This window comes from Amblyraja radiata, chromosome 11, assembly GCF_010909765.2.
Source record: "Amblyraja radiata isolate CabotCenter1 chromosome 11, sAmbRad1.1.pri, whole genome shotgun sequence".
In the NCBI taxonomy this organism is placed as follows: domain Eukaryota; kingdom Metazoa; phylum Chordata; class Chondrichthyes; order Rajiformes; family Rajidae; genus Amblyraja; species Amblyraja radiata.
The window spans coordinates 10,332,836-10,351,940 of NC_045966.1; the positions used below are offsets into that span (position 1 = coordinate 10,332,836).

A 19,105-nucleotide genomic window follows, 5' to 3' on the forward strand; every position below is an offset into this window, starting at 1 on the left:
CTCAAACACCTGTCTCTGCCCCCAACATCTGTTTCTGCCCCAACAGCTGCCTCAAACACCTGTCTCTGCCCCCAACATCTGTTTCTGCCCCAACAGCTGCCTCAAACACCTGTCTCTGCCCCCAACATCTGTCTGCCCCAACAGCTGCCTCAAACAGGAGGTACACAAAATTGCTGGGGAAACTCAGCGGGTGCAGCAGCATCTATGGAGCGAAGGAAATAGGCGACGTTTCGGGCCGAAACCCTTCTTCAGACTCCATCGCTCCATATTTCCTTCGCTCCATAGATGCTGCTGCACCCGCTGAGTTTCCCCAGCAATTTTGTGTACCTTCGATATTCCAGCATCTGCAGTTCCCTTTTGAACACAGCTGCCTCAAACACCTGTCTCTGCCCCCAACATCTGTCTGCCCCAATAGCTGCCTCAAACACCTGTTTCTGCCCCAATAGCTGCCTCAAACACCTGTTTCTGCCCCAACAGCTGCCTCAAACACCTGTCTTCCCCCAACATCTGTCTGCCCCCCCCCCCCTCCACATCTGGAGCGTCTCCCACTGTGAAGGCCCAACCCCGGCCGCTGACGTCATGGCGGGCCCAAGATGGCGGCCCTGGACACCGGCTGTTCCTCCTCCTCCTCCTCCCACCTCCTCCTCGCCGCCGTCGCCGTGCTCCTGCTCACCCGCTACCTGCTCAAGCGCCGGGCTGGGGGCGGCTGCAAGCTTCCCCCTGGCGGGCCGAGGCGGTGGTGGGCCGTGCTGGGACTGGGACTAGGCCTAGACCTGGGCCTGGACCCTCGCCTGCCCCCGCACCTGCTGCTGGACGCCCTGGGCCGGGCCCACGGCAGCGTGTGCAGCCTGTGGCTGGGCAGCCGCCTCCTGGTGGTGCTCAGCGGCTTCCAGACGGTCAGGGACGCCCTGCAGCGCAGAGCCGACGTCTTCTCCGACCGGCCGACCATCCCCCTCGTCACCATCATAACTCAGCGCAAAGGTTAGAGAGCCTTAGTCTGAGGAAGGGTCAAATGTATTGTCACATCTACCGAGGTACAGTGAATAGATAGGCACAAAGTGCTGCAGTAACTCAGCGGGACACGCAGCATCTCTGGAGAAGAGTCAAGAGTGATTTATTGTCATATGTCTCAAATAGAACAATGACATTCTTACTTGCAGCAGCACAACAGAATATGTAAACATAGTACATTGTAAACAATATAATAAACAAGAGAGAAAAAGATGCCAATAGATGCCAAATGGTTCAAGAGTGATGATGCTGATGGGTGATAATCATCTGGTTAAAGAGCTACATTCAGTTACTACCTTGTTAAAAGTGCGCCATAGGTGATAGTATCCCTTGTAAATAGTGCTGGAAGGTGATAGTATCCTTTCTGGTTAAAAGAGCGTACATAAGTAACATTATACCTTCTCATTAAAATAGTGTGCCAGTGGGTGATGGGAGTAACATCTAGTTCAAGAGCATGTCAATGAGTGGCAGGGTACCATTCATTGAAAGCCAGTGATGTTTTATTATTCAATTAATGTGTGTGTCAACAGATGACAATTACAGTCGTAACAGACCATGCCAGTAGGTGACAGTATATTGTTGATATGTGACAGTGTAGCAATCGGCTAAAGACAGTGGCACTGGAGAATGGTGTGCAAAATAGTTACAAAGTGAAGAGTACGCTGTCACAGTATACTGGCGAAGGAGAGTTTTAGCAAGTGAGAGTGTGCAATTGTTTAAAGAGAATGTTTGTGGATGTCAGGATACCAACCAGTTTAAGAGATCCAGGAGATTAGTTTGTATTAATCAGTAAAATAATAATAATCATAACTTTATTTGTATAGCACTTTTCTTACATAGAAACATAGAAAATAGGTGCAGGAGTAGGTCATTCGGCCCCTCGAGCCTGCACCGCCATTCAATATGATCATGGCTGATCATCCAACTCAGTATCCTGTACCTGCCTTCTCTCCATACCCTCTGATCCCTTTAGCCACAAGGGCCACATCTAACTCCCTCTTAAATATAGCCAATGAACTGGCCTCAACTACCTTCTGTGGCAGAGAATTCCTCAGATTCCCACTCTCTGTGTAAAAAATGATTTTCTCATCTCGGTCCTAAAAGACTTCCCCCTTATCCTTAAACCCCTTGTTCTGGACTTCCACAACATCGGGAATAATCTTCCTGCATCTAGCCTGTCCAACCCCTTAAGAATTTTGTAAGTTTCTATAAGATCCCCCCTCAATCTTCTAAATTCTAGCGAGTACAAGCCGAGTCTATCCAGTTTTTCTTCATATGAAAGTCCTGACATCCCAGGAATCAGTCTGGTGAACCAATGCCAATTGAATGCAACCCAAAGTGCTTGCCACAAAAAAAACCAGGTCTAAACAAAAATCAAATTAAAAACAGTAAGGACATAGGCAGTTAATAACATAAAAAGCACATATTTGTATAAAAAATATAAAATATAAAATTGAGAGTGCAAAAGGACAACGGAAAGTCAGTTAAAAACTTGATTAAAAAGATAAATTTTTAGATGCCATTTAAAAATGTAAACTGAGTGGATGTCTGTCATAGCCCTGGCTAGGGTATTCCACAACTTGGGGCGTTATTGAAAAAGGCTGCTTCACCAAAAGCTGCATCACTGCGATGATTGTTAACAAAGATAAGTGCCTGTTCATAGAGTCATATAGCTTGGAAACAGGCCCTTCGGCCCAACCTGCCCACACCGTCCAACATGTCCCATCCACACTAGTCATAATACTAGTATTATGATAATCCTAGTATTCATGTCAGAATACCAAATGTTTAAAAGGGTTCCGAGTACTTGGAACTCTTCTTCAAGCAAAAGCAGATAATTGATCAACAAGGTGATGAGATTATCAAGATATAGGAGAATGCTGAGTTGAGGTTAAAATCAGACCAGCTATTACCAGCTATAATGCCATTTGGATTAATCTTGCTCTTAATTAGTAAATAGCGTATTGAATAGTTTAAAAAAAAAGTGTGCTATGGATGAAACTATTCTAGACTATTAGTGCTAAACTTTGGCAGTGTGCTACCCAGCTAGATGCAATATCACAATGATATCCAGATGAAGTGCCAGTTTATGACAGATTACCATGTGGTTAAAGAGAACGTTAATGGATGTCATTGTATAAGCAGGTTAAAGGGAATAGAGATATTGTGAAGGGATGTCAATTTATAAATCAATTATAGAGTGCCAGTGGATGAATGTACCAATTGGTTTGATGGTGTTTGAGGTTGACAGTATCGGAACTGATTCGGAAATGTGTGTGCTGGAGGAATAATTGTATCACCGGCAAGGCTACCATTAATACCACGTAGAACACAAAGTGCTGTGGTAACTCAACAAGTAAGGCAGCATCTCTGGAGGACACGGATAGGTGGCATTTCTGGTCTTTGGGCTCTGAAGAAGGGTCTTGACCAAGACTGTCTGCTATTCATTCCCTCTAGCGATGCTGCCTGACCTGCTGAATTACTCCAGCACTTTGTGTTCTACATGCGATTGCAGCACCTGCTGTTCCTTGTGTCTACCATTAATACCACCCTTGAATTCCCCATGAGAAAGTGATGATGAGCACATTTCCAGAACTGCTATTGTGCTGATCAAAGTTGCTTTCTAGATGCTGCTGCACAGGGGAAATTTGGCCTAATGTCAATGAAGGAATAGTGATTATATTAACAAGACAAGATTGAAAGAAATTTAGCAGATGTTAATCTCCATGTGCGCTTGATTTCATTGACTTCCAGATGCAAAAAGGCATGTGTTTGAGAATTTCTGTGCAAAGCATTGGCAGTGAATCAGGTATTCTTTAATTTAGGTGATTTAAAACAATTTTTGTGTCTTTTAAATATCTCAATTTTAAATTGACTAGATATATTCATACAGCGTGGAAACAGGCCCTTTGGCCCAAATTGCCCACACCAACCAACATGCCCCATCTATACTAATCCCACCTGACCATATCCCTCTAAACCTAGCCAATCCATGTACCTATCCAAATGTTTTTAAATATTGTGATAGTACCTGCCACAACAACCTCCTCTGGTGGCTCATTCTATATTCCTACACCTCTTTGTGTAAAAAAAGTTGCCCCTCAGGTTTCTATTAAGTCTTTCCCCCTCATCTTAAACCTATGTCCCTCTGGTTCTTGATTCCCCTATTCTGGGCATGAACTCTCATATTCCTCTCATGATTTTGTACACCTCTATAAGATCACTCCTCATCCTCCTGCATTCCAAGGAGATACTGTACTAGTTCTATAAATTGTCACACTTGCTCTTTTGCATAAATGACCAAATTAAATCATTGTAGATGGCCTATAAAAGGCACAAGGGTGCCTGTAAAGTTGGATGTGAACACTTGCCCGAATGAGGATATGCTAAATTCTTGCCATCATGTGTGGAGGAGATATGTTAGACTATAATGCACGTAGAGGTGAATTTCACAGAAAAAAAATCAATTTATCTTTTTCACTTCTAAATCTGCACATTCTCTGGATATCATTAGCAGGTTTTCTAATTGGAGAAAAACAATATTTGTCCTTATTTGGAGAATTTTATCCTACTTTTATTTGACACAATTTTAATGAAATTAATTTTGTTCATCATTCCACATTCCAAAAAAAAAATTGTCAAAAGCAAAAGTATAAATGAGTTTCCTCATGCAAACAACCTTTAGCAATCCACAGACTAGGCTGCTAGCGACTCCACAAAATAAATTATTTAAAAAATATTCCTGCTAGTTGTTTGTGAATTATTATTTTTTACAGATAATTGCTCTTCAGTGCTTACTTTACAGATAACGTAGCAAAAGATTTGAAGATAAAATTTAAGTTATAAATGATATTATTTATTATTGGAAATGTTTAAGTTCCAATCACAGTTGTAGCCTTGTAGGGTGAAAGGCAAAGATATCCTGACTGGGAAAGACAGAAACTCGAAAGAACAATCACGCACATGGGAACCATTTTAGTACCCCACCTCTTGAAAGTTCTGAAAGGAAAGCATGGTACGTGGATAGGGACGGTTTAGAAGGATATTTGGGCCAAATGCGTTCAAATGGGACATCTTGATCGGCATGGACAAGTTGGGTCGAAGGGCCTATTTCCGTGCTGTATGGTTCTAAAAGAGAATCTGGAATGCAGTTCGTATGCCAATTCAGAAACGATTATCATTGGTTCTAGCAGAAGAAACGCAATGCTTCAAATACGTTACTTCAAATAAATAAAATTCCATAAGGTGTGACAACAATGACCACTGTTAGCTTGAAAAGCTGAGTGGTAGGCAACAGCACAAGAAAGGATCATAAAGGAATAAAAATAAGCAAAAACCCCTTCCCCAAGCAAAAAAAATATGTCCAAAATGTAAAAAAGGAAAACAAAACTCCGGTAGCCACCCAACGAATACCTGAAGGGAAACAAATTGTTCCCCTCATACACTTCTCACTTCAGTGTCTTCACTGATTCCATTAAAAAATCAAAATTGATAAATGTTACAGTCGTGTAAAATTTCTGGGTAATTTACAGAGTAGATTAGAATCAATTTCTTGTGAAACTTTATCCTGTAATGACGATGTAATGGTAGTTCAAAGAAGTTTCGCAGTATTGCGGGGGCAGATTCCAGTCATAGCTGGAGCTGTTGCCCCATGTCGTAGACATACAAGTCATGAGCAATGTCACTGTTTAGATAGTTGCTGAGTGTGGTTTCCAATGGAGGCTAGCTTTCCTTCATGGTTAGAAAGATATTGTGGAAAGTATGCATGTGGCCTTGATCAAATGAGGAATTGTGATAGATTGAAAATGTGGTGATCTTTCAAAGATATTGGAAAATGAAGTGTAGAAAGGAACTGCAGATACTGGTTTATACCGAAGATAGACACAAAGTGCTGGAGTAACTCAGCAGGTCATGCAGCATCTCTGGAGGAAAAGGATGGATGGCGTTTCGGGTCGGGACCCTTTTTCAAACTGAAAGTAGAGGGGATGGAACTGGAGATTAGAAAAGGCCAAAACAAAGCAGGGCTGGCAACAGATGACCAAGGAAGGGTGGAGCCCATAATGGCTCATTGTTGGCTGGGGAAGAGGTGATAATGAAGGGATACAAGGTTGTGAACCGTGGAACTAGTAGGACGACCAGGGTTGGGGGTGGAGGGGTGGGGGGGGGGAAAGAAATGGGAATGAAGGGGTTCCCTGAAATTCGATAAATGAGCATCCATACTGCTGGGTTGTAAGCTGCCCAAGCAAAATATGAGGTGCTGTGTCTCCAATTTGCATGTGGCCTCACTCTGACAGTGGAGGAGACCCAGGACGGAAAGGTCAGTGTGGGAATGGGAAGATGAGTTAAAATGTTTGGCAACCGGGAGATCGCGTAGGCCAAGGCGGACTGAACGTAAGTGTTCAGCGAAACGATCGCTCAGTCTGCACTTGGTCTTGCCTTTTGGAAAACAAAGTGATGCTCTGTATAATTGTCTCATGGTGGCAACACTTGGTGCATCAACTCAATGGAGTGGGGTCAAATTCCTGTAACTTTCCTGAGGGTTCTTCCAATTTATATTTCAAACAAAAACATTCATTTCATAAGTAGGATGAGTTTCGTACAAATCAAAGTCCTCGCTGCTATTTGTGGAGAGTGTGGCAAGTCCTTGATTATGTACTTTTGGCTCAAACTTCTTTACACTTCTTAGGGGATGCTGTAATGTTAGATGTGACAGTTCTTCGTCCAATTGCCCAGCGATCTTTCTCAGGATCAAAGACTATATTTCTCAAGCCAATCAGCTGTGAAAGTGTAGTTAAATAACGCTGGGATAATTCGGCAATCCCAGCGAGGAAGTACAGCCTCGGTGGCGAGAGAATTGATATTTCAGGTTTCAGACCTATCATGAGGTACAGTACATCTAGTAAGCCTGAAGTGTAGGTCCTACCCAGATTACAAATGCCTGATTTATGTACAACCCATATATTCCTTGTGGGGGAATCAAGAACCAGAGTACATAGGTTTAAGGTGAGAGGGGAAATATTTAGTAGGAACCTGAAGGGCAACTTATTTTCACACACAGGGTGATGGATGAGTTGCCAGAGAAGGTAGTTGAGGCAGTTGCTATAACATTTCAAAGACATTTGGATAGGTACATGAATAGGAAAGGTTTAGAGGGATACAGGCCAAACGCAGGCAGGCAGGCAGGTGGGACTAGCATAGATGGGGCTGCAGACATCTTCAAGAGAGTCAGGGGGCAGAAGTGAGTGTAGTCTCTGTTACTGAGGAGAAGGTGCTTGGGGAGCTGAAAGGTTTGAAGATGGATAAGACACCTGGACCCAATGGACTTCACCCCAGGATTTTTAAAGAGGTAGCTGTAGAGATTGTGGCAGCATTAGAGGTGATCTTTCAAGAATCACTAGAGTCAGGAATGGTTCCAGAGGACTGGAAAATGGGAAAATGTTATTCAACTGTTTTAAGGGGGGAGTGAGGTAAAGAAAATGAAATGTAGGCCAGTTAGTCTGTGGTTCTGTGGTTGTTAAAAATTTAGAGTCCATTATTAAAGATGAGGTTTTGGGGTACCGGAAGCACATGGTAAAATAGGCCTAAGTCAACACGGTTTTGTTAAGGGAAGATCTTGCCTGGCAAATCTGTTGGACTTTTTTGAGCAGGTAACAAGCAGTATAGACAAAGGAGAGTTGTTTGATTTACAGAAGACTTTTAAGATGCCACACGTGAGGCTGCTGAACAAGATAGGAGTCCATGGTATTAGAGGCAAGGTACTAGCATGGATAGAAGTTGTGATGCACCCTGATTTAGTTCACAAACTTCCATTAAAACAATAGTTTTCTAAAATACAACTGGGTGATACTTCCTCTTGCTGTTTAACATATGATTACAAAATTGTCTTAACATGGTGAACTATTTAGGGGAATGTAAGTGCTCCTTAAAGTAAAGCATGAATTAACATCTGTGTTTATTTTCAGGTATAGTCTTTGCGCCATATGGTTTGGTCTGGAAGGAGCAAAGAAAGTTTTCTCTCTCGACTCTGAGGCATTTCGGTTTTGGGAAACTTGATCTCGAGCCTAAAATCCTTGAGGAACTGCAATTTGTGAAGTCAGAGCTTTACGACGCAGAGGGGACAGCGTTTTCTCCTTTCCACATCATAAACAATGCCGTGTCAAACATAATCTGCTCCATGTGCCTTGGTAAACGGTTTGACTATGAAGATGAGGAGTTTAGAATCGTTTTGCATCAAATTGCTCGAGGAATGAAGCTAGCATCAAACAGTCCTGCAATACTCATCAATGTATTTCCCTTCCTTCAGTATTTACCTTTTGGGCCTTTCAAGGAATTTTCCCAAACAGTAAAGGATGTCACATCTTTCCTGAAAAATATCATAGCTGCTCACCGAAAGACTTTGGACCCTGAAAACCCACGTGATTTTATTGATTTTTACCTGAAAGAAGTAGACTGTGAAATGCAAAGAAACCAAGACACGAACTTCAGTGAAGATTATTTATTTTACATAATTAGTGATCTCTTTGTAGCGGGGACTGATACAACATCGAACACTTTGCTGTGGGCTATTCTAATAATGGCATCGTATCCAGGAGTTCAAGGTACTGATCAACCATGTTTAACAATGGAGTAATTGTAGCAATATTGTAAATATTTAGGTGGAAGGATGATGTTGTATGCACATGACAAAAAACAATATCCCTGCTATGGATATTGGATTGTATAATTAAGCAACAAAATTTCATTGATTAGGATTGTCTCAGCCAAGTGAAACGTTTATATTTTTTAACGCATAAAAGCTTTCCCATCGTCTGTTCTCAAAGGTTGAAATGATGATTTAAAAAGACACGCAGCGCTGGAGTGACTCAGTGGGTCAGGCAGCACCTGCGAAGAATACGGATAGGTGTTGTTTCGGGTCGGGACGCCTTCATCAGACTGACAGATGAAATAATGATCTGTGAAACAAAGGGAGAAATGCTGTGTTGGCAAAGCTTAAGGGCCTGTCCCACTTGGCCGTCATTTGCACGCCATTTACGCGACCTGGTAGCATGTGGGTAGCGCGGGACGGACGCATGGCGTGGCATGGAGGACTGTGGAGTTGTGCGCAGTATCGCGCAGCGCTCCAGGATTTCGATCTGCACAAAATCTTCGCACGCCACCGGCCTATCGCGTAAATGACAGCCAAGTGGGACACCCTGGCGCGGCGCAACATCTCACCTCCATCAGCAGCAGAAGCAGGCAATGCGATCGCCAAGCTCGGCCTGGGGCTCACGGCCGTCACTCCTACTCCCAGAGCGGGGTCAAGACGATTGGAGATAGACACAAAATACAGGAGTAACTCAGCGGGACCGGCAGCATCTCGGGAGAGAAGCAATTGGTGACGTTTCGGGTCGAGATCCTTCTTCAGACCGAAGAAGAGTCGACCCGAAACGTCATCCATTCCTTCTCTTCAGAGATGCTGCCGGTCCCACTGAGTCACTCCTGCATTTTGTGTCTATCTTCAAATGATGTCATGCGCTCCAGACGGCTGTGCGGACGCATGATGACGCGCGCGACTGTCGCGTGTCAGTCGCTACTGGCCTGTCGCGTAAATGACGGCCAAGTGGGACAGGCCCTTAATGCTAACCCTAATGAAGGAGGTGTAAAACGGTGAAGATGCTGGAATCTGGAGCAAATAGCAAAGTGCTGGAGGAACTCACTGAGTCTGAAGGGTTTCAACCCGAAACGTCACCTATTCCTTTTCTCCAGAGATGCTGCCTGACCGGCAAGGTTACTCCAGCATTTTGTGTCGATTTATTTTAATAGGTCTAGTAATAACTCCCATTTCTATTTCAACATCTCTATATCAGTCCCTTCTCAGTCTCCATCTAGTCACCTTGTCTCCTGTCATGTACTGCTAGAACAGACATTTCCTACAACTAAATATTAATAAGAGCAACACCATTGGGGTGGAAATGTTGGTGGATTTTCTGACAGTGCTGCACATTCTGGTGATAAAACACAAGCGTGTTAAATGTCTCCGTACTTCTATTTTGGGAACCCGCAGAACCATCCTACACATTTGATCTGCTCCACTGCAAAATCTCTTCAAGGTATATCGACTTTGAAGAAGTTCTCCTCCTCTCTCCGACAGATATTACTGCAATGCTCTCACTTGTTGCTCTCCCCTCTGTGATTCTTCCTGTTCTCCGGCTCTATGAGCACATTTTAACCCAGACTTGCACCTCTTCCACAGGCAACAATGGACCATTGTGGAAACATAGAAACATAGAAAATAGGTGCAGGAGTAGGCCATTCAGCCCTTCGAGCCTGCACCACCATTCATTATGATCATGGCTGATCATCCAACTCAGTATCCTGTACCTGCCTTCTCTCCATACCCCCTGATCCCTTTAGCCACAAGGGCCACATCTAACTCCCTCTTAAATATAGCCAATGAACTGGCCTCAACTACCTTCTGTGGCAGAGAATTCCAGAGATTCACCACTCTCTGTGTAAAAAATGTTTTTCTCATCTCAGTCCTAAAAGATTTCCCCTTTATCCTTAAACTGTGACCCCTTGTTCTGGACTTCCCCAACATCGGGAACAATCTTCCTGCATCTAGCCTGTCTAATCTCCACCTTTCTTGAGTAATCGGCACAGGCTGTGATTTGTTCTGGAACTTTTCATACCACCAGTTTCCCTCTTCCCAGACCCTCAGTCTGAAGAAGGGTCTTGACCCGAAACGTCACCCATTCCTTCTCTCCAAAGATGCTGCCTGTCCTGCTGAGTTACTCCAGCATTTTGTGTCTATCTTCGGTTTAAACCAGCATTTGCAGCTCCTTCCTACACATATGATATATGTCTATGAGAATCCCTGAGCCCACTCATTTGAATGGAGGAACAACGGTAAGAATCAAGGTCTAAGATGACACCCAAGCCAGGTGACTCTTTGTGTGCTGGTCACAGAGGTGGATCTGCAATCACACCTTACAATCGCTCCACTCTTTTGTACACTGGATGGCTCGATTGTAATCATGTACTGTCTTTCCGCTGACTGGTTAGCACCCAACAAAAGCTGCTCTCTATACCCCGGTACACGTGACAATAAACTAAACTAAACTGAGAGTAGCTCGAGTTTCTTTTCTGGTTATTTGTATTTTCAGTAATGTTTTTGATTATTTAAAAGTGGTTGAAATGATGTAATCTTTTTTTAAATTGTCCAGTTAATTTTATATTATTTCCAAATATATTGAATATTTAAAAGAATTCTAAAAACTCAATAGCTTTCATGCTTTGCAAAGCTGCAGTTGGTACTTAGTCTGCGGTTAAAGTCATCCATTGTTTGATGTGTGGATGTTGTGCTGGAATAGCCACGGTGGCTTAACCTCACTGCATAAGGCAAGAGCATTGAAGTTCTGGACCTAGAATTATATTTCAGCAAATGTACATTGTTCAGTCGACATAGGTTTGATTAACCAGTGCAAATATGGACTAAGCTTTTTCTTTAGCAAGTTAGGGTCATCGTCTTCAGTAAAAGCTGCTTTTTAACAATCGGCTCCAGCCCTCACAGTGGCAATTATTTTAAGGCAGATCTACACTATTTGTGACCTTGGTCAAGAGATGCTTCAAAGGTATATGCAGTGTGTCATTGACTTTTCTGCAGTCAAACCGATGACTCACCAAAGATAGGCATAAAATGCTGGAGTAACTCAGCGGGACAGGCAGCTTCTCTGGACAGGAGGAATGGGTGACGTTTCAGACTTTGAAGAAGGGTCTCGACCCAAAATGTCACCCAATTCCTCCTCTCCAGAGAAGCTGCCTATCTCACTGTTACTCCAGCATTTTGTGCCTATCTTCTGTTTAAACCAGCATCTGCAGTTCCTTCCCACACATGATGACTCACCAACCTGCACCTGAAACCCTCGACCATACCTTTGTTCTCTATCAACTTGATAATTTTCACTTTCAGTCTCCTTTGATCTATCCTGTGAACTTGATCTTTACACTCTGCTGCCATTGTCCCAGATCCCATACTTGGTGTTAAACAGTTACGTCGTACCTTGCTTTTAAAATTCTCATTCCAAAGTCCATCTAATAGCTGAGTCTCACGTTGCGAGTTGACACAAGAGGTACCCCGAGTTAAAACTCGTGGTAATAACGTACGATTAACGTACGGAACTCGTGGACACAACTTAGAGACTCGTGGCGCTAACGGCAGGTACTCGTGAAACTTGTCGACTCTTGCAAAAAATCAAACATGTTTAACATTTTCCACGAGTCAATTTTACTCTTGTGGTTAAGAATTGAAACATTTTAACTCGTTGTAAGAACGTAGTGGCCCGTGCGTTTACCTTAGTGTATCGTGAGTCTACCGTGGGAACTCTTTAACTCAGCGGGCAGGCAGCAGCAGATTGTTGCTCCCTTCAGTTTCCCAGCGACAATCACCTGCCATAACGCGAGAGAGATCATGCACTGTTGTAGGTCTCCTTTGCACGTCGGTGTTTCTGTCTTTCTCCACTCATTGTTGGCCCTATCTGTCACCACCCCCACCTACACCCCTCTGCTTCCCGGCCATGTGTGTGACCCCTTCCCTCCCCTCTCCAGCTCCCCGCCCATTGCACCGGCGCGGGGGCTTTGCACTGTCTTCACGTCGGCGATGCCAGCAGGTCAGTGCCAGTCGCCCCGGGGCAGTCGCTCCCTTCAGTTTCCCAGGGGGTCGGGACGGGACTGGGGTTGGGAGGGAAAGGTGGGGGGGGGGGGGGGGATGGGTGGGTTAGGTGAGCTGGAGAGTGGGGTTGTTTGCAGTTGCAGAGGGAGGGGGCAAGGGCGGTACAGTTCCCAGTCTCAGCTCCTGTCCAGGGGGGTGGCTGGAGACGTCAGGACCAACGGACACCGACCCCCAGGCCCACCCGCTCGGGCTGTGGGTGAACTGCCACTTGTCTCCGTAGCGGCCCATCGGGGAGCGGATTCCTTTTTGGTCATTATTTTTGTATTTTCCAGCTCTACATCTCTCTCACAGATATCTGTAATGCTCTGGTCATTGCAACATCTTCAAGTTTATTTGCCCTTTCACTAACATCTTATAGAGGTGTATAAAAATCTTGAGAAGAATGGATAAGATGAATGCACTGTCTTTTACTCAGGTTATGAGAATCAAGAACCAGAAGACATAGATTTAAGATGAGAGGGCAAAGAGTAAATAGGAACTTGAGAGGCAACTTTTGTTACTCAGATGGTGGTGAATATTTGGAATGAGCTCCCATAGGAGGTAGTTGAGGCAAGTACTATAACGGCATTTAAAATACACTTGGACAGATACATTGATGGGAAGGGCAAATGGAACCTGCTTACTTGGTCAGTATGGAAGAGTTGGCATTTCTATGCTGTATGACTAACTATCTATGTATTTAACTGTCAAGGTCTTGAGCTCTGAAATTCAGTCTCTATTGTTCTCATCCCCAGCCTTTTACCTATTTTTCCTACTTTTAAGATGCACCTCATCTCTTTGAATGAACTATCCCAACGTGGTAACTAAATGTCAAATATTGTTTGCTAATAGTTCTGTCAGGCACTGAGGGGTTATTTACTGCACTTGGGACATGAATAACATGACCCATCAGCTACCCATAAATAGTTAACAGACTCTGGAGCACAGATTTTGAAATGAAGATCGTTCCCACAAGAAGAGAGGAACAGTGAAAGTGTGAGTCAGATATTTACTTCACAAACTCTGTGAAATTGAAATAAACAGAGATCAAACGTTGCCACTGTACCTTAATGAGGAAATGGTGCGTGGCACAGCAAATCTTGCAAGACTGATGGAAGATTAATTATTTTATGATGGGAAGGGAAAGAAATTATTGAGAGTTAGGAGAGAAATTATATTTGTTGAAACTGCTGAAGGGAGGTTTGACTGACTTTTGAAGGCCAACTGAAGTTTAACTTTAAAGCTATGCCAAGAATACTGTTAAGTTAATTTATTCTTCCAATATATTAGGTCCAAAATTTGCATGGTGCTTTGTCAGGATTGTTGAGGGGAATCGGAGTTGTAAACTGATGAATGAGGGAAGAAGGCATGCTGTATCATTGAAAGCAATGAAACCTATTAATACAACTACTGTATTATACTGATGTACAGTGTTCATGTTTAGAGTTTTACTTTTTGAAAAGAGAACATCTAACTTACTCAATTTCCATACAAGATCAAAAATGCCCAAAGATAATAATCAAACATAGATGTCCTAATGTCCAGATCAGTTCTTCAGAGCCTGTCTCATTGTTGGAAGTTGCCATTTTGTGTAGCACCTGCCTCTTAATTCATCCCAATGCTCATGAATTACAAATTTTTCCGTAGTTTTATCCCGCTCATAATTCTCTAAGACAAACCTCTAACATAACCATCTCTGAGCATGCAAAGCAGGATGGATTGGTTGTAAACGACATTCCTATTTTTTGCAGAACAGGTTTATAATGAGATCAGGGCTGTTGTTGGTGAGTCCAGATCTCCGTCCATCAAAGACAAACATCACATGCCATTCACAGAAGCAACAATAATGGAAATTCAACGGATGACCACAGTTGTTCCATTAGCCATTCCGCACATGGCATCAGAAACAGTAGGTGAGTGTGCTGAATGAACAGTTATTACACAAGAAACTATCGAAGATCAACCAACTTTTCTGCTGGAGTTTCCATGCAGTCAAAGCCCTGTCCCACTGTACGAGTTCATTCAAGAGTTCTCCCGAGTTTGCCCTGATTCTAACTCGGAGATTTACGGTAATGGCCGCTCATAGGTACTCGGGGCTCTCATGGACATTTTTCAACATGTTGAAAAATCTTCCCGAGTCTTCCCGAGCTTACCGTGTTTCCCGAGTACCTGCCGTTAGCGCTACGAGCCGCTAAGAGAACCGCTACGTACATTCTATGTGCTTCAAGGAGTTTGATTTTTTTTAAACTTGGGAGAGCTCTTGAATTAACTCGTACAGTGGGACAGGGCTATTAATCACATGATGATCTGTGTGTTGCAGTTTTTCATTAGGGCGGTGCAGGTGGTAGAACTGCTGCCTCACAGTGTCAGTGGCTCAGGTTCGATCCCGACCTCAGGTGTTGAATGTGTAGAGTTAGCACGTTCTCCCTGTCACCGCGTGGGTTTCCACCGCATGCTCCGGTTTCCCCCCACATTCCAAGACGTGCGGGTTTGTAGGTTAATTGGCCTCTGTAAAAAGTGGCCTTAGTGTGCAGGGAGTTAATGCAAACGTGGGATAACGGAGAACTGGTATAAATAAGTGATTGATGGTCAGCATGGATTCAATGTGCATGTTTCCAAGCTGTATCTCTAAAATAAACTAAAATTATTAATTGACATAACCTAACGAGGCAGAAACAAAGACGCTGCCTGGCCCACTGAATTACTCCAGCACTGTGTCCTTTTGAGGCTGTAACAAAGTTGTATAATATAAAATCAAATCAGCTCAGCCAAGAGCTCTGGAAAGAGAAACAGAGTTAATGTTTGAAGTTAAAGACTTTTCATCAGAATTGGGAAATCGAGAAAAGTTTTAAGTTTTCAAATCCTGGCTGTGGAGCAGAGGAATTAATTGAAAGGCACTCAGAAATAACCTATTTTGATATCTAAGCTTATGATTGATCACAGGCATTTTGGAATTAAAGAAAAATAGATTTTTCAAAAGTATGATAATTTTTATTTTACTTTTTTCCCAGACTTTAAAGGTTATACCATTCCTAAGGGAAGCATTGTGATTGCAAATCTCTGGTCAGTCCACAGAGATGTAAGCATGTGGGAGAAACCTGATGAATTTAACCCTTCTCGATTCTTGGATGCGGATGGAAATGTGGTAAAACATGAAGCTTTTATGCCTTTTGGAATAGGTAAGGGTTTATTTTTTTAGTGTAATATTCCAATTTTAACATTTACCCTAAATTTGAACAGTATCATTTGTCGGTGGAGGAAGTGGATCGTGTACTCGGAAGATTCTGTGTGTCCTGCACAAACCTCTGAACGTTAATATGCAGAAGCAGCAAGTGAAGCAGAAGGCAAACGGTGTTTGGCCTTCATTTCAAGAGGACATGACTACCAGGAGAACTGTTTTACTGAAATCATATAAGGGCCCTAGTGATACCACAAGTCTACCTAAGAAAGGAGACGTATGCCATTAAAGTATCTGCAGTAATGGGAATGGAGCCATCATATGCTCTGTGTCACTGGAATGCCGCTGAGAAATGATACAATTCTGATTGCTTTTGCATTGATTGGACGTGTTTTGTTTTTGATCAGGCAAAAGGATCTGTATGGGAGAGCAGATGGCAAAGATGGAGCTGTTCCTCATCTTCAGCAGCCTCCTGCAGTCATTTTCCTTCAAACTTCCTGAAGCTGAAGATGCACCAAACATGACCGGCCGATTCGGCCTCACTCTATCTCCACATCCTTTCAAAATCATTCCTGTCAAGAGATGACCTACTTACTGGAACACCCTGCAGGCTTACCAGGTGCAACAATGAAGGAAGGTGATATCTCTGAAGTATTTTGTATATATTATGTCCACTATAACTTACAGAAGATACTACTGGAGACAGACCAGACCATCTTCCGTTGACTCGATCTACATTTCACGCTGCCTCGGCATGGCCACCAGAATAATCAAGGAGCAGTCTCACCCCGGTCACTCCCTCTTCTCCCCTCTCCCATCAGGCAAGTGTGAAAACACACACCTCCAGATTCAGGGGCAGCTTCTTCCCAGGTAACTGAACCATCCTATCAACAACCCGAGAGCAGTCCTGAGCTACCGTCTACTTCCTTGGAGCCCCTTGGACACTCTTTAATCGGACTTTACTAGACTTTATCTTGAGTCTCATACATTGAGCGTGAGACTCATACATTGAGCGTGAGACTCACGCATTTCGCACAATTCTCACGCTGATCACAGATTTTCTCACGCTCAAAAAAAAAAGAAAGAAAGAAATTCACGAATAGTTCAATTCGCCCGAAGCTTCCAGATCTTCTCCACACTCACCAATGAGATTAGTTTTCTGTCGGCGGGTTTCCTGTAAAGAACGAGCAATTTGATTGCCTTAAGCCCATCGCACACTATTAATATGCATAAGCTTGACCTTCCACAGGAACGTGATGAGGATGCTGCTTTACAGCTTGCAACTTAAACAGTTTTGCTTCCATTCCACGAGATAAGTAAGATGCAAATATATTCCTGATATCACCGGCCACATTACGTGTGGCGATACATAAGGACCATGCTAATTTTTCCGTGCAGTGGAAAAGTAATTCATAACCTGGTCTGGGCTCAACTGGGCTGAGTCACTCCAGAATCTATGTCCTTTTGTGTATTAATCAGTTCCTTGTTTCTACATTTTGACTTCTCTATATTTGCAGCCATAACTTATGCAAATTTCTGGCGGAATTCAGTGGAAGTTTGCTCAGATTGGGAGGGACGTTAACCTTCACACATTCAGCGATCAGCTCCAGTGCATCAAAAGAAACTTGGTCATTAGTCCAGTGATTACATTTTTCGAGATTTACTTCTTACAGTGCTGGAGGATGTCACATTCCACGAGTAAATATTGAGCCGAAGTGTAGCCAGTATTTTCTCTGCGAGGATGTGGATCAGATGGAATAAATCTTTTTTCCCGTTTATTAATTCCCAGAAGAAGTGAAGCAGCAGCAGAACTTATTTGGTGTTGTAAAAGCTGCCTTAAACAATGTAGCTTCAGTAATTGTTGCATTAATACCAGGCTTAAGCAGCATCAGAGGCTATGTGTGTTGCATTTAGTATTGGTGTTGTCCTGATAGAACATAGAACACAGAGAAATACTCTTCCTCTCTCCTGAAAAGAAGAAAGAGAAAAAAAAACGATGCGCCACAGCGGGGCAGCGGCAGAGTTGCTGCCTTACAGCGCCAGAGACCCGGGTTCCATCCTGACTATGGATGCTGTCTGTACGCAGTATGTACGTTCACCCCGTGACCATGTGGGTTTCCTCCCACACTCTAAAGACGTGCAGGTTTGTAGGTTAATTGGCTTTGGTAAAAATTGTACATTGTCCCCAGTGTGTAGTATAGTGCTAGTGTACAGGGTATTTCTCTCCCATCTTCAACACCCAGCCTCTCTCGTTGTTCTTTTCACTCTGCTCTGACCAAAATAATTATCTTAAAGCACACAAAGCTCTGGAGTAACTCAGTGGGTCAGGCAGCATCCCTGGAGAACATGGATATGTCATCTCAGGTCGGGACCCTTCATCAGTCTGAAGAAGGTTCCACACCTGAAATGTCACCTATCCATGTTCTCCAGGGATACTGCCTGACCCACTGAGTTACTCCAGAGCTCCATGTGCTTTCTTGTAAACTAGCATCTGCAGTTCCTCGTTTCTACATGCTGTACATCTTTTGTTCCTGTCTTAACTCCAAGGCAAAGTCACCAGTGCAGTTAGACAGAGTGCTGCCTGACCCACTAAGTTACTCCAGAAATCTGTTTTCTTTTGTGAATACCTTCTCTTTGTTCTTCTCTTTCTTATTGGTCAGCAAGTTTGTATGTCATAGAGTTTTAAAAGAGCAACTGCAGTTCTGGAAAAAGGTCTTGGGGACAGATGAGATGAATGTTAACTTATATCAGAGTGATGGCACGAGCAAAGTATGGAGGAGAGAAGGAACTGCCCGAGATCCAAAGCATACCACCTCATCTGTGAAACACGGTGGTGGGGGTGTTATGGCTTGGGCATGTATGGTTGCTGAAGGTACTGACTCACTTATCTTCATTGGTGATATAACTACTGATATAACTACTCTGTCAGCGCCAAAACATGGCGGCACTTGCGTTCTGCCTAGGTGAGGTCTGCTACATGATTTTACCCAATACAATTATAAAGTATCATTGAATTCAATCATTATTATTGCCAAAATCAGCAAAGAACTTCATAATCTCAAGAGGATTAGAATTAGTTGCTTTCAATGGGATTCTGCTGTGTAAAACTGTAATTTGGTCCATAAACATCATTAAGTACATAACAGAAATTTCAAAAACAACCTTAACAGCTGCAACTGCCTTGTTTATATCCATTATATAAAGTCACTGTTTTAACATCGACTGATACT

General features: G+C 43.2%; 1 protein-coding gene across 1 annotated transcript; it reads left to right on the forward strand.

Annotated features, from left to right (window-relative positions):
* Nucleotides 1–570: 570 nt before the first annotated feature.
* Nucleotides 571–16,885, forward strand: LOC116978268 (cytochrome P450 2U1). The gene is made up of 5 exons (XM_033029289.1): nucleotides 571–981; nucleotides 7,974–8,609; nucleotides 14,449–14,610; nucleotides 15,709–15,876; nucleotides 16,283–16,885. The coding sequence occupies exons 1-5, from the start codon at nucleotides 594–596 to the stop codon at nucleotides 16,459–16,461; spliced, it is 1,533 nt and encodes a 510-aa protein (XP_032885180.1). The 5' UTR covers nucleotides 571–593; the 3' UTR covers nucleotides 16,462–16,885.
* The last annotated feature ends 2,220 nt before the right edge of the window (nucleotides 16,886–19,105 follow it).

Coding starts and splice junctions, on each gene's coding strand:
- LOC116978268 (XM_033029289.1), top strand. CDS start 594: ATGGCGGCCCTGGACACCGGCTGTTCCTCCTCCTCCTCCTCCCACCTC. Junction 982..7,973: donor CATCATAACTCAGCGCAAAG/GTTAGAGAGCCT, acceptor GTTTATTTTCAG/GTATAGTCTTTGCGCCATAT. Junction 15,877..16,282: donor TTTTATGCCTTTTGGAATAG/GTAAGGGTTTAT, acceptor GTTTTTGATCAG/GCAAAAGGATCTGTATGGGA.